This window comes from Peromyscus eremicus, chromosome 6, assembly GCF_949786415.1.
Source record: "Peromyscus eremicus chromosome 6, PerEre_H2_v1, whole genome shotgun sequence".
Classification (NCBI taxonomy): Eukaryota; Metazoa; Chordata; class Mammalia; order Rodentia; family Cricetidae; genus Peromyscus; species Peromyscus eremicus.
In genome coordinates this window covers 64625387-64641483 of record NC_081421.1, presented here as the reverse complement: position 1 = coordinate 64641483, position 16097 = coordinate 64625387, and the positions used below count along the sequence as shown (strand labels likewise).

General features: G+C 40.5%; 2 protein-coding genes across 3 annotated transcripts in view; one reads left to right on the top strand and one right to left on the bottom strand.

Moving 5' to 3' along the window:
• Positions 1-16097, bottom strand: part of Gatad2b (GATA zinc finger domain containing 2B) — an 84318-nt gene that overhangs the window by 25868 nt on the left and 42353 nt on the right. The window lies entirely within an intron of this gene.
• On the top strand, positions 3853-4203 carry LOC131913227 (elongin-B-like). Its single transcript, XM_059265757.1, has one exon. It carries the CDS (start codon positions 3853-3855, stop codon positions 4168-4170), a length of 318 nt encoding a protein of 105 aa, XP_059121740.1. The 3' UTR covers positions 4171-4203.

Here is a 16097-nt window from a genome sequence, read left to right as displayed (position 1 = left end):
TTTCTAGTAGTCTTAGGTAACACCCATAAAAGGATTGCTCGACCCTCAAAGGGACCACAACCCACAGGTTGGGAACAAAGAAACAAAGACCAGCTGAGCTACCTGGAAGAGGCTCAGACCAACTGAGCCACCAGAAAGGACATCTCCAATCTGTTGAGCTGCTGCAGGGTGTACACTGTGCTCCAGGTTTCCAGCTTTGTGAGCTGTCACCATGCTCTGGTGATGCAGCTGTTTTTGAGTCATTTCTGCTACTATAACTAAGCCCTCACACAAATTTCTGTAAGAAACCCCACTAAGGTGGGCTTTGGTGGTATCCATACTTTGGTCTGTCAATAGGCTCCCTATCCAGGATGAGTAGATGTGAGTGCTGCATCTCCTCAGGAAAAGTTTGTCACATAACACTTCTCAATCCTGCAATAAAAAAATTATACAGGCTGGGAGATGGTGATACATGCTGTTAATCCCAGCACTAGGAGACAGAAGCATGTGCCTCTCTGAGTTCAAGGTCATCGCGGTCTACAGGATGAGATTCAGGACAGTCAGAGATATACAGAGAAACCCTGTCTCAAAAAAAAAAATTTTTTTATACAGTACATCTTCCACTAAAATTACATAGTGCATCTTCTTGCACAAAGCTAGACACCTTAAGAAGCAGTACTGTGTATTTTCATGTATTGATATTTTTCTTGTCCATCTAATCACACTATAAATATTTAAGTATATGCTACACATCATGTTCAGGAGTTAGGTAGTGGAAATAAACATTTTTAGTATGCTAGCACACACTTGTAATTCCAAAACTTGGGAGGCTAAGGCATGTAGACTGCCATATACTGATGTCTTCTGAGTGTGGTTCAGGCCAGCCTGCGCTACAGAATGAGACCCCATCTTAAAAAAACAAACAAATCAGATCAAGTTCCAGGACAGCCAGGGCTACAGAGAGAAACCCTGTGTTGAAAAAAAAAAAAAACAACACGAGTTGGGGATCTAGCTCAGTGGCCCTGGGTTCGATCCTCAGCTCCAAAAAAAAAAAAAGAAAAAACAAACAACAACAAAAAAATTGGCTGGTTGGTGGTAGTGCACACCTTTAATCCCAGGGGAGTCAGAAGCAGGTAGATCTCTGTAGCATGAATCTTAAAAGGTCTTATTAATAATAAAAACAAACTCAGGGCCAGGTATGGGGTGAATGCTGAAAGATCAGGATCAGTCACAGCTACCTCACCTTGCCAATTCCTCAGTTTCCCCAGACTGGAAATCGCTGTGTCCTCATCCAAACTGATCTAGGCTGAACTGCTGCTAAAAGCCTAAAAGCTTAATCAGGCTCTAGTTCCTGATTTTCACGCCTTATATACCTTTCTGCTTTCTGCCATCACTTCCTGGGATTAAAGGCGTGAGTCACCATGCCTGGCTGTTTCCAGTGTAGCTTTGAACTCACAGAGATCCAGATGGATCTCTGCCTCCCAAGTGATAGGATTAAAGGCGTGTGCTACCACTACCAGACTTCTGCTTAATGGCTTGCTCTTAGCTCTGATCCCCAGGCAACTTTATTAACATACAAATAAAATCACATTTCAGCACAAATAAAATACTTATACCATTTATTTAACAATGTAATACAATTTGCTAATCCTTGAATATTATTATTACCAACTATTAGGACATAAAGAAATGAAAGTTAGTAGTTAGACATTACAATTGAACATGTAGTCATATTAGGTATGTTTTCAAGATCGAGCAGATATATTTTAGATAGACAGGTCATCTTCAAACCCCTCAGGTATTTAAAATGTTTTTTTCTGTTTTTATGACTATGAGACATGTCGGCTCCTGGCAGTACCAATCTACTTCAGAGAAAATACTGGCATTGAAGAAACTGCACATGGAGTTAACTTTCATTGCGGCAAAAGTTAGCCACTGGACGGCAAAGTATCCTTGAATGGACTGCTGACAAACAGGACAGACAGGACATGAAACAAAGGACTACCTATTCTTGCCAAGACAAGTGTGGTTGTGGCTTGAACAAAAGGCATCTTCTGAGGCCAGGACAATATGGCACCATCCCTGAAGCGGCCTTTGCAACCCAGAAAAGGTACAGAGCCCCTTTCTTCGAAGGCAGCTGAACTGGCAGTGGACCGATGGCTTCTAATGTGCAGTGGAACAGCAGCTGAAGCAGTTATTCTTGAAAGAGTAACTAAGCTGATGGAGTCTAACCTCTCAATGGTAGACTGGCATTTAATAAAAAGAGATGAAGCCACCTATAAGCCAAGAAGAATGGGATGCGGAGAAGAACAGGATGATGAGATGAAGCCACACACAAGCCAAGAAGAATGGACAGCTGAATTCAAAAAATATCAACCATTTCCAGAATTTAAAATCCTGAATCACAATAGGACATTAGTGGAATTCAGGTGTTTCTGGTACATGGACGACTCTCACCAAATGTGAGGTCGAACTGTTAGCCTTGTGTACATCCTACTTCACAAAATGAGTCTGTCAGATACGCTAAGCCTATAGGCTGAAGATGATGCCCCAACATTGCAGAGAAACCTCGGGTGACTGTCCAGGCAGCTGGCTGTTTCTGTCAACTCACAATTTTTAGGAAGCCGCTTACATGCACTTCTTTTTTTTTAAGGTAATATTATTTCCTTCTTGGATCTCTGAGGGAGTTGAAGATTAGATAGTTATAGTTAAAGATTAAATAGTTATAGTTTTCCTTGTTAAGAATTTCAGAAAAGAAACTTAAGAGGTGTAAGTATAAATTTGAAAGACATTATAAGATAGTTCTGTTAGTAATATGTTAGGATAGAAAGTGAATCAGGTACATTTTGTACTTACCAAAATAGGATAGATAATGGAATTATTTTCTCTGAATTTGTCAAATGCAAATGGACTAGACATTGTTTAGGTATTTATTGCTTGTACATATTGTATATAGTTATTGTACTTAATGCATATAGTTTTTCTTATATTAGTTATAACTTCCTTTTTTTTCTTTTTATTAGAATAGAAGGGGGAAATATGGTGATATTTTATTTGTGCTGAAATGTGATTTTATTTGTATATTAATAAGGTTGCCTGGGGATCAGAGCTAAGAGCAAGCCATTAAGCAGAAGTCTGGCAGTGGTAGCACACGCCCTTAATCCGATTGTATGGCAGGCAGAATCTCTGTGTGTTCAAGGATACAGCCAAGCAGTGACCCGAATCTTTAATCTCAGTACGAAACATGGAGACCTGGAGGTCTGTATAGACAGGCAGTGATGAGGAAGTCATGTGGTTGGGTTTACAGCCAATGAGAAGGCAGAACAGAAAGGCAATAAAAAGACAGGACACAGGAAGAAGGTCTCTCTCTCAGGGGAAGGACAGCAGCAAGTGGTAAAATAAGGTGGTCTTAGTTCTTGGCTACTGCTCGATCTCTGGGCTTTTAACTCTTTATTTGGCTCTGTGTTTCTTATTTAATAAGACTGTGAGTGTGAGGCCAGCCTGGTCTACAAAGCAAATTCCAGGACAGCCAGAGCTCTTACACAGAGAATCCCTGTCTCAAAAAAACCAAAACCAAACAAACAAAAAAACAAAACAAAAAGCAAATCAAAACCATGGGTTAGAATTGTATTTAACCTACCTAATTACCTTACTTTATATTGTATTATGTTGCTAAACTACCAGCTGTCTCCTCTATGATCTTGTTGGGATCTGTGTCGGAGCTGGGGCTTGCTCCCATTCTCCAGCAACTACCAGCATTATGATGCTAGCCACTAATAGAGACCAAAATTCAAAAATTCAAATATGATTCTTACTGGCTACACAGTTTTTACATAATGTATAAAAACTGTTGTTTAAGAAGCAGCTGCCGGGATGGACGTGTTTCTCATGATCCGGTGCCACAAGACCACCATCTTCACGGACACCAAGGAGTCGAGTACTGTGTTCGAATTAAAGCACATAGTCGAAGGCATCCTCAAGCTCCTTGATGATGGAAAAACTCTGGGCGAGTGTGGCTTCACTAGCCAGACAGCACGGCCCCAGGCCCCAGCCACAGTGGGCCTGGCCTTCCGAGCAGATGATGCCTTTGAAGCCCTGCGCATAGAGCCCTTCTCCAGCCCTCCAGAGCTTCCAGATGTGATGAAGCCACAAGATTCTGGAGGCAGTGCCAATGAGCAAGCTGTGCAGTGAGGCCCCAGGCCCACCCCCCTAGAGACCCATTCCCTCAATAAAGATGATTTGGCTGTCAAAAAACAAACAAACAACCTGTTGTTTAAACCATCAAAAGTTAAGAGATGATGCACCTGTATACTGCTAAACCATCAAAAATCAAGAGATGATGTATCTGTATACTGCTTTTCATCCTGACTCAGATTGAGATTTTTATCACAGCAATAATAACTCTAAGACAAGCTGGGTGGTGGTGGCACATGCCCTTAATCTCAGCACTCAGGAGGCAGAAGCAGGTGGATCTGTGTTTGAGGCCAGCTTGGTCTACAAAGTGAGTTCCAGGACAGCCAGGGCTACACAGAGAAATCCTGTCTTGAAAAACAAAAACAACAACAAAAAATTATAGGAATCAAAACAATACAAAACAAAGAAACCCTGAAAACATTATCCTATGGAAGACAATCACAAGAAGCTATGCCATGTGATTTGCTGTTACTTTACTTTTTGTGATTTCAGTTATTTTCAGTCAGCTGGAGTCTCAAAATATTAAATGGAGAAAAACACAGAAACAAGCAATTTACCAAATTCAAATTATATAGTTCTCTCTTTCTAACAGAGTCTCACTGTGTATGTCTGGCTGACCTGTAACTCTGCTATAGACCAGGCTGACCTCAAACTAAGACTCGTCTGTCTCTGCCTCCCCAGTGCTGAGACTAAAGGTGTGCACCCCTCACCAAAACCCAAATTATATGTTCTTCTAAGTAATGTGACCATTCTTCATTAATAGCTGACTACACTAAACCACAGTGTGCATGTTCAAGTGACTTAACTTAGTAATGGCTGCAAAGCACAGGAGTAGTGATGTACTGGAGTCATCAAAAAAGAGGACAGAGTGATTTTGGCACTATGCCCTGTAGGACACAGAGGAAATTATGGAATACACAGGGTTCAAAACTATCCTCTGGAGGTTTTGGAGCATATCCTTTGGGCGTAAGAGATGATTACTATATGTGGAAAGCATATGAGGACCTAACTTAGGTTTTTAGCACCCTTGTAAAAGCCTGGGTGCAGCAGCATGTGCTTATAATCTCAGCACAAAGGAGGAAAAGAACACCATCTCAAAGATAAGGTGGAGCAGGATAGAGGAAGATATGTTAACCTCTGGCCTACACACAGACAAAAAAAAAAAAGACAAAAAAAAAAAAGACAAAAAATGCACCCACACACATGGGAATATGTACCCATACACAAAAAGTTTTTCAAAAAAGGAAATTTGTAAACAAAGATCAGTTGTTGCCTAGGGCAGAAGAAATACTGCTAATGACTAGAGGGTTTCTGTTCAGGTTGATAAAAATGTTCTCAATCTGTAGTAAAGGCTGTATAACTCTGTGACTATACTAAAAACCTGTGAACTGTAAACTTTAGTTTTTAATTATAATTTATTTTTATGGGGCTAGAGATGATTGAGCAATTAAAAGCATTTATTGCTCTTCCAGGGGACCTGGGTTTGATCCCAGCAACCACTTGGCAGCTCACAGCTATCTATAACTCCAACTGTATGGGAGTTATATATGTATGTGATACATATACATACATGAAAGGAAAAGCACCCATACACATAAAAGTTTTTTAAAATAATAGTTTAGCTAGACAGTAGTGATGCATACCTTTAATCCCTGCACTCAGGAGGCAAAGACAGGCAGATCTCTGTATGTTTGAAGCCAGTCTGGTCTACAGAGCAAGTTCCAAGACAGCCAGGGTAGTTACACAGAGAAACCTTGTCTCTCTGTCTCTCTCAATATATACTTATATGCATATAATAGTTTAAAATTTTATTATTTTTTATTATGTATATGTTTATGTGGGGGATATGTGGATGTGATTGCAAATGTCAAAGGAAACAAGAGGCATCATCGTTATCTCTCTGGAACTGGAGTTATAGGCATTTGTGAGTTACCCATGTGGATGCTGGGAACCAATCCATGTCCTTTGCAAGAACAAGATGGGGCTCTTAACCTACTATCCATTGTCTCTCCAGCCCCATGAACTGCTCTCAAATTCTGTTGGCACGTGAACCCCAACGAAGATTTTTAAAAAAATGTTTATGAAGGGGCTGGAGTGATGGTTTAGCAGTTACAAACACTTATGCCCTTTTCAGAAGACTAGGTTCAGTTCCCATTGTCCACATGGCGGCTTGCAAAGGAAATCAAATTCCCTTTTCTGGCCTCCTCTGACATTAGAGATGGACATACACACATGTAGGTTTTCACATAGACACATAAATAAATCTTTTTTAATAAAGGAAAAATATTTATGTTAATAGCAAACATAATGGAAAATATTAGCATTTAACAGGCTAAGTGTGGTGGTGTAAACTGCAATTCCAGGACTCAAGAGGCTGAGATGGGAGGATGAAGAGTTCAAAGCCAACTTGGGCTATATAGTGAAGACCTGACTCAAAATAAAATACTCCAAAGTCAAACAACAACTTTTAAGCAGTTTAATATATAGATGAAACCTACAGATCCAAGAATTTTAACAACTTCAAGCACAAGAAAAGTGCTGGGATTACATGTATGCATGCACCACTGAACTTAGGTCAGTTTAAAAAAAATTTAAATGTAATCTTGAAAACAAGTATCTAACCTTGGAGCTGGAGAAATGACAGCAGCGGGTAAAGTGCTTGCTGTGTGACATGGAGACCTAAGTTGGGATCCTTCTTACCTGTATAAAAAGGCAGGCTTGACAACAAGCATCTATAATCGCTGTGTGTGTGCAGGTGTGTGAAGGGAGGCAGATCCTAGGGGCTTGCTGGATGAATCTGTGAGCTCCAGATTTAGAGAGACAATCCGTCTTAAAAATAAGGTGGAAGACTGGCAAGATGACCCAAGCCTAACAACTTGAGTTCAATCTCTGGAGCCCATGTAAAGGTGGAGGAGAGAACCAAATACTGAAAGTTTTGCATTCACCTTCACATTCCCACCATGGCAGAAGTACCCACATTCAAACATCATGTCCACACATGACTATTTAAAAAAAAAAAAAAAAAGTTGAGGCCAGGCGGTGGTGGCGCATGCCTTTAATCCCAGCACTCGGGAGGCAGAGCCAGGCAGTTCTCTTGTGAGTCCAAGGCCAGCCTGGGCTATGAATGAATGAATAAAAAGATGACGGGCTAAAAGGAAAGTAGCTCGGCAGTTAACAGCATTCTTCCAGAGGATCATGGCAGCTCACAAGTATCTGTAACTCTAGTCCCAGTATATCCAATGCTCTCTATTTTTTTTTTTTTTTTTTTTTTTTTAAACAGGGTCCTGGCTGTCCTGGAACTGGATCTGTAGCCCAGGCTGGCCTCAAACTCACTTAGATCCATCTGCCTCTGCCTCCTAAGTGCTGGGATTAAAGGCGTGCACCACCATTGACTGGCTCTAATGCCCTCTTCTGGCCTTCTTTGGCACTACATATATATTAGACATCTATGTAGGCACTAACACACACACACACACACACACACACACACACACACACACACACACAATTTAAAAAATAATAAGTTAGAGAGCTATAAAGGAAGACAATGACATCTACCTGTGGAGGCCCAAATTACTCAAAGTGCTGAGATTAAAGACGTGCGCCACCGCCCAGTGGCTATCCTGTGTTTCTGTCTTTCCCCTCTTCACTATCTTTCTATCTAATATTTTCTTATCCCTCTCTCCTCCCCATAAGAACCCTGGGAAAAGTAGGAGCTGGCCTCCCACAGATGGTGCCCTGAACGTTGGACCCCCATATCTACCTCTGAATTGTACACATGCAGTATGTACTGTTAACCAGGGAGGTCCAGACCTTGGTTCACAAATATTTTTATCATTATCAATGCTGATAATGAATGTCACTTCATAGAAATATACAGCACAAAGTGTCAAAGGTATGAATGAATACATACATTTCATAAATTGTTGGAAATGTCATCATAATCTGAAGAAAAATTTACTTAATTTCTAAAAAAGATTTCTTGCCAGTTATAGTAGTACACGCCTTTATTTCCTGCACTTGGGAGGCAGAGGCAGTCAGATCTCTGATTTTGAGGCCAGCCTGGTCTACAAAGTGAGTCCAGGATAGCTAGGGCTACACAGAGAAACCCTGTGGTCCCCCCCCCCCACCTGCCCAAAGACTTATTTTCTATGCATGAGTATAGTGATATTTTATTTATACTGAAATGTGATTTTATTTGTATGTTAATAAATAAAGGTGCCTGGAGATCAGAGGTCATAGCCATTAAACAGAAGTCTGGCAGCGGTAGCACACGCCTTTAATCCAATCACATGGCAGGCAGAGTCTGTGTGTTCAAGGACACAGCCAGCATGGTGACACAAGCCTTTAATCTTAGTACCAACCATAGAGACCTGGAGGTCTGTATAGACAGGCAGTGACAAGGAAGTCATGTGGTTGGGTTTAGAGCCAATGAGAAGGCAGAACAGAAAGGCAATAAAAAGACAGGACACAGGAAGAAGGTCTCTCTCCAAGGGGAAGGATGGCAGCTACTGGTAAGCTAAAGGCTAGTGCTCTGATCTCTTGGGCTTTTAACTCTGTATATGGTTTTGTGTTTCTTTTTTAAAGATTTATTTATTTATTATGTATACAACATTCTGCTACCATGTCACTTTGCACGCCAGAAGAGGGCACCAGATCTCATTATAGATGGCTGTGAACCACCATGTGGGTGCTGGGAATTGAACTCAGGACCTCTGGAAAAGCAGTCAGTGCTCTTAACCTCTGAGCCATCTCTCCAGCCCGGCTTTGTGTTTCTTAATAAGACCGTTTAGAATTTTGTCTACATGTGAGTGCCTGCATATATTTATGTGCACTGAGTATGTACCTGGTGCTCATGGAGGCCAGAAGAGGGTGTCAGAGCCTCTGAAAATGGAGTTATAGATGTCATATGGGTGCTGGCAACTGAACCTAGGTCCTCTGCAAGAGCAGTATATGCTGTTAACAGAGCTCTCTCTCAAGGCCCCATTTAACAATTTTTGATCAAAATGAGTCAACAAATCAAACAGCAATTTTTAAAATAGAAATTCTAGGTTAGTCATGATAACCAGCTTTAATCCCAGAGCTCAGAAGGCAGAATCAGATGGATCTCTGTTTTAGGTCAGCCTAGTCCACACAGCAAGTTCCAGGCCAGCCAAAGCTACATAGTGAGACCCTATCTCAATAAAAACACATTAAATGAATGAATGAATGATTCTAAGCAGGGTTTAGTGGCCCCTGTCTATAATCTCAGTACTCTAGAGGTAAAGATAAGAGGATAAGAAATTCAATACCAGCTTTGACTACATAGGGAATTCAAAGTCAGCCTGACCTAAAGAAAACCATGACTCAAATCAATCAATAAAAGTAAATAAAACACTGTAACACAAAGATATACCAGTATGAAGAAGCAGGTAGATCTCTGTGAGTTTGAGGCCAGACTGGTCTCAAAACAACAAAAAATAAATAAAGTAAAAATACACTAGTTTGAAGCTTGTATGCTGAGGAATGGTGGTAAGAAAATGTTATAAAAGTCTTCATTTTCTGTAAGAGTAGGAAATGGTATGTATAGTAAAACACTGCATGTCCTAACACACAACATGCTGTCTTCATTCAGAGCTCAGATGTTTTGGCCAGTGCTCACTGGGTGTTCCTTGGCAAGACAGCCACATAATTTAATGTTGCTCAGAACCAAGGCTGCAGTGAAGGTGCAGAGTACATCACAGTACATGCTGCCAGAAACACCAAGCTTATTGTGAGTTTAACTTTTGATGTTCACATGTTCAGAACCTTTACTGCTGCCAAATGTTTGTTTATTTTGCAGCACTCAAATTTGTGACTCACAGCTTTAAGAACCTTGGGTGGGGATGAAGAGATGGTAAGGCAGGCACCTGTCTTTCAAGTTCTAAGGAGCTGAGTTCAAAACCCCAGAACCCTGTACAAGCTAGGAACAATAGCATGCATCTATAATCCCAGTGCTCCTACAGTGAGACAAGGAGGAGACAAGAGAATCCTCAGAAACTTGTGGGTTCACAGTGGTTAAGAACAAAGAGCCTGTCTAAAACAAGGAAGAGGACTACTCTACATGTGACACACCCCTTACCCTATACACATACATGTACACACACACACACACACACACACACCCTAGAGGATCCTTCATGATCTGGTCCCAGCTTACCTTTTTAATTTTTAACCATGTTACTCTTATTCCTATACGTATTTTGTAATAGAGTAAATCAACCGATCTACAGTTTGACATTCGTTCATGCCATTTCTTTTTAAACACAGCCTTATGACTATATAAAGATGGGTAGGAAAGACAGCTCACTTAGTGAAGTGTTTACAGCATGAAGGATGTCAATTCAATCCCCAGAACCCATAAAACAAACAACACCCCAGCTAGGTGTGGTAATAAATGACCTTAATTGTCAGTGCTATTCCAGGCCAGTAAGAAACTCTGTCTTGAACAAAACAGAACAGATAGGCTGCATCTCAGGAATGATATTATGCTCCACACACAAAACTATAGAAACATTTCTTTAATAAACAGACTAACAGATGCTTTGGTTTATGTGAGACATGATCCAGTTTATCCTCTAATGATGATTAACAGTGCCCCAGTTAGAAGGGTTAGATTATATAGTCACCCTATCTATAAAAGCTTGCCCCCTGTTCTACCAGGCAGTTTTTCCTTATATAGCCTGTCCCGGCATTCTGAACATGTCAGTACCTAGTATATTACTTTCACCTAAAAACAAAACAAAACAACTATGAATCCCAGAGAGACCAAGAAGGTATGTAGTAATTTATTTCTTCTTGGAGTTTTTGGGTTTTTTTTTTGTTTTGTTTTGTTTTGTTTTTTTGGCAATAGGATCTATGTATTCCTGAAATTTGCTGTGTAGACCAGGCTGACCTTGAATTCACAAAGATTGATGCTCCACCCACCATCCCCCACGCCCGACACCCCCCCCCCCCAATGTTGGGATTAAAGGCCTGTATCACCACCCTGGGCTCCAATTCATTTCCTTACTTTTGAATCTAACCTGTAGAGATACTCTAAATCATTTTTCTCCTTGATTCAATTTCTAGCTTCAAAATCTGTCTTCTAGGGTATGGAGAGATGGCTCAGCAATTAAGACACCAGCTGCTCTTCCAGAGGATCTGAGCTTGATTTCTAGAACCCATTCGGTGGCTCACAACCACCTGTAACTCCAGTTCTAGGGCTCTCTTCTGACCTCTGCAGGCACAGAATGAACCTGGTACACAAAATAAATAAATCTAAAACAACAGTAAAGAACCTGTCTTCTGCAAATAGATCCTAAGAAAAGGAGCATGATGAAAGAGAGAAAGGCTGTGGAACTAGATAGCAATCTTCAAGCCAGTAGTCAGCTGAAAGATAGAATAATCTACCCTAGGATGAAAAAATATTTTTTAAAAAATGGGCATGGTTATTCACGCTTTTAATCCCAGCACTCCTGGAACACAAAGGCAGGCAGATCTCTGTGAATTCAAAGCCACCCTAGTCTACACACCAAGTTCCAGGTCAGGCAGGGCTACATACATAGTGGGACTCTGTCTTTAAAAAAAAGAAAAAGAGCTGGGCAGTGGTGGTACATGCCTTTAATCCTGCCTGGCACTTTTAAAAGGCAAAGCCAAGTGGATCTCTGTGAGTTCGAGGCCAGCCTAGTCTACAGAGCAAGATCCAAGATAGGCACCAAAAACTACACAGAGAAACCCTATCTCAAAAAACCAAAAATAAAAATAAAAAATAAAGAAAAAGAAAGCTGGGTGGTGATGGCACATATCTTTAACCCCAGCACTTGGGAGGCAGAGGCAGGTGGATCTCTGTGAGTTCCATGCCAGCCTGGTCTACAGAATTCTAGGACAGCCAGGACTGCTTCACAGAGAAACCCTGTCTTGGGGGAAAAAATAAAATAATAAAAAGACAAGAAAAGAGAAATAAGGAAAAAGAAATAGACAGATTTATGTCAATTATGCTGATTGACACATCTATAATCCCAGGACTTGGGTGGCTGAGGCAGGAAGATTACTGAGTTAGAGGCCAGTCTGGGCTACAGAGTAAAACTGTTCCCAAAAGTTAAAAAATAACCATATATGGAAAAAAAATAAAAATAAAATTAATAAAAACAAATTGAGGCCAGGCAGCAGTGGTGCTCGCCTTTAATCCCAGCACTCAGGAGGCAGAGCCAGGCAGATCTCTGTCAGTTCCAGGCCATCCTGGTCTACAGATCGAGATCCAGGACAGGCACCAAAACTACACTGAGAAACCCTGTCTTGAAAAACAACAACAACAAAATAATCATATACAACAAACACCAGAAACAATTCAAAGGAATTCTTGCCTCCAAAAATAAGCAATTTTAAAACTGTGATATGTCTCCAAAGTGTTCTCATTTCAGACATTACCAAGAAATAGCCCAGAGCTATATACTTTAAAAATACAAGCACTGATGTTCAGAGAAATACTGGACACTATAGTCTAAGGCTTTACTTACTTACTTATTTGTTTGTTTGTTTAATGTGGTGATCATGTCTCTCTATGGAGCTTTGGCTGACATAGAATATGCTTTGTAGATTAGGTTGGCCATTGAAACTCACAAATATATGCTTGCCTTTGCTTTCCCAGCACTGATATTAAAGGTATAAACCACCATGTCCTGCCTGAGGACATTTCATGTTTTAAACTGAAATTTAGTAAACTTGGCATCTCCAACATCACAGCAAATACATATTTGGATAGCAAACTCCTTGTCATATAATGCATTTTTACATACATATCCTCATGGCATTCCTCCAAATAAGCAGAGCAGTAAAACTTTGTTTTGAAGATGAGCAAACTGGGCTTCCTGAGACTGGTGAAGAGGCTACTTTCTAGTGGTCAACAAAAAATTTTCATTTTCTGAACAGCTACACTATTCAAAGTAGTCTACAGACTATTGCTGGTCTGTACAGTATAACCATTCCACAGTTAATACATGAATCGAGAGTCAACATATATATACTTTTGTGATAATTTGGCCGTAATCTGTCTGCTGAATCTCTCAATACTAAAAAATAATTGGGTTTGGGTTTTACACATCTGTTTTACTTTCATAATAATCCATCCAATGGGTTGGGGATTTAGTTCAGTGGTAGAGCGCTTGCCTAGCAAGAGCAAGGCCCTGGGTTTGGTCCTCAGCTCCAGGAAAAAAAAAAAAAAAAAAAAAAAAATCCATCCAAATTGGATAATAGCACTAATCCATACTATGCAAGAAAACAAAAAACTTTTTTCACAATCGTGGACAATGTTGACTAGGCTTGGTGGAACATAACTGTAATCCCATCTATTTGGGAGACTGAGAAAGCAGGGTCCTGAATTCAAGGCTTGGCAGCCTGGGTAACCAAAGCAAAATTTAAAAAAATAATAACTTTTAAAAAAAGGACTAGGCACTGGCAAGACAGCTCAGTAGTTAAGAGCACTGGCTGTTCTTGCAGGACCTGGGTTGGGTTCCTAGAATCCACATGGCAGTTTACAACTGTCTGTTCCAGGAGAGCCAATGCTCTTTTCTATTTTCTAGCCTCTGCTGGCAGTGCATGCACATGATGCATTTACATGCTGCATGCAAATCACACATATACATAATAAATACATCTTTAAATAAACTTGAAGCTGGGTGGAGGTGGCGCACACTTTTAATCCCAGCACTCGGGAGGCAGAGCCAGGCGGATCTCTGTGAGTAGAGGCCAGCCTGGGCTATAGAGTGAGTTCCAGGATAGGTACAAAGCTACACAGAGAAACCCCGTCTCGAAAAAAATAAAATAAAAAATAATAAATAAATAAATAAATTTAAAGGGCTAAAAAGTTATAGTCAGTAGTAGAGACCTTGCTTATTAGCATGCAAGAGGCCTTGCCTTTGACCTCCAGAATAGCACAAAAAATGAAAAAATGTGCGTGTTCAAGGTAGCACACACTGTACAATGGGGTGGGAACAATGCAGACTTATGTAGGGACTGAAGTGTAGGGTGATTACCATTTTTCTTTTTACTTTATTTATTCATTTATTTATTTGAGACAGGGTCTCATAAATAAGCATGGCCTTGAAGCTGATATATGTCATAGGATGACCTAACTACTGATCCTCCTGTCTCAACCTACTTAGCTGTAGAATTACAGGCATGTTCCACAACATCCAGTTTATATATAGTGCTAGGAATTCAGCCCAGGGCTTCTTGCATGCTAGGCAAGCACTCTAACATTTGAGCTATATCCCCAGCTTAATTTTTCTTGTACCTTTTTTTTTGGGGGTGGGGGGGACGACTTTTAGAGAAAAGTTTCTCTGTGTAGCTCCTATCACTCTGTAGACCAGGCTAGGTCTCAAACTCAGAGATCCACCTGTCTCTACCTCTCAAGTGCTGGGATTAAAGGTGTGGATCATCATCAGCCAGCTTCCTATACTTTAATACTTGTACACATCATGCCAGTGTGATTATGCACATACCATAGTGTGTTTGTGGAAGTCAAAGGAAAACCTGAGGGAGTCACTTTTTCTTCCCACTACATGGTTTGGGATATTAAACTTACGTAGTTAGGCTTGGCAGTAAGAATCTTTAGCCACTGAGCCATCTTGTCAGCCCTTTCTTCTACTTTAAACCCATGTCTCTTTAAAATACCACTTTACACTGCCTACATCCGAAATAGATGGTAAACACATAGCTTCTTGGGCCCACTTCCTAACAGCAAAAAATTATCTTGGGGTGGGGCCCAGAAACCAACATTTTTACCAGGTTCTCCTACTAAAATTTTTTGGTGTCTTAAAATATTTATTTTATTTGTATAGGTGTTTTGCCTGCATGTATATCTGTGCACCACATGCGTGCTTAGTGCTCTTGGAGGTCAGAAGACGGCACTAGATCCCTTGAAACTGGAGTTATACACAGTTAAGAGCCCCCATGTGAGTGCTGGAAATCAAACACAGGTCTTGTAAGGGAGAGCAGCCAAGTGTTTGTTCTTAACTGCTGAGCCATTTCTCTGGTCCCCAGTTTGTTTGTTTTGAGGATGGAGGTGGAGGTCTATCAAAGCAGCCCAGGTTGATCTAGAACTTCCTATATAATCCAAACTAGCTTTGAATTCTCCATTCTTACACTTCAGCCTCTTAAATGTTGGGATTACAGGGGTACATCACAATGTCCACCTTCTCCAAATAATTATTAGTTTAATTATTAAACTTTCACAAAAAAGACAGACAAGTTGCTGAATTATATAAAAATAAAAGTTCCTCCTCAGGATGGCCTGGAAATTGTGATTCTCCTGTCTTAGCCTTCTAAGCAATACAACATCCAGCTAAATATTATTGTTTTGTTTGTTTGTTTTTGTTGTTTTTGAGAAAGGGTTTCTCTGTGTAGTTTTGGAACCTTTCATGGAACTCACTCTGTAGCCCAGGCTGGCCTCGAACTCACAGAGATCCTCCTGTCTCTGCCTTCCGTGTGCCACCACCACCTGGATAAATATTACTTTTAAATAAAAGGAAAACAAGGGGCTGGAGAGATGGCTCAGCGGTTAAGAGCACTGACTGCTCTTCCAGAGGTCCTGAGTTCAATTCCCAGCAACCACATGGTGGCTCACAACCACCTGTAATGAGATCTGGTGCCCTCTTCTGGCCTGCAGGGACACATGCGGGCAGAATACTGTATACATAATAAATAAATAAATCTTAAAAAAAAAAAAAAGGAAAACAAACTCTCCTTCATGTTTCATACCACGGCACCAATAACAATGAGCACCAGTGAGAAAAAGCATAGAAGAATCTTTCAGACTGCTCCTGGAAACCACTTTTTTCTAAGTACACACAGAAGAAAGATTTCTAAGATAAAGTGCCTTCCAAGTGACATGTTGCCACAGTCAGATGTAAGAAAGTATACTCTAG

Excerpts from the sequence above, each read along its gene's own strand:
- LOC131913227 (XM_059265757.1), top strand. The coding sequence starts at position 3,853 with ATGGACGTGTTTCTCATGATCCGGTGCCACAAGACCACCATCTTCACG.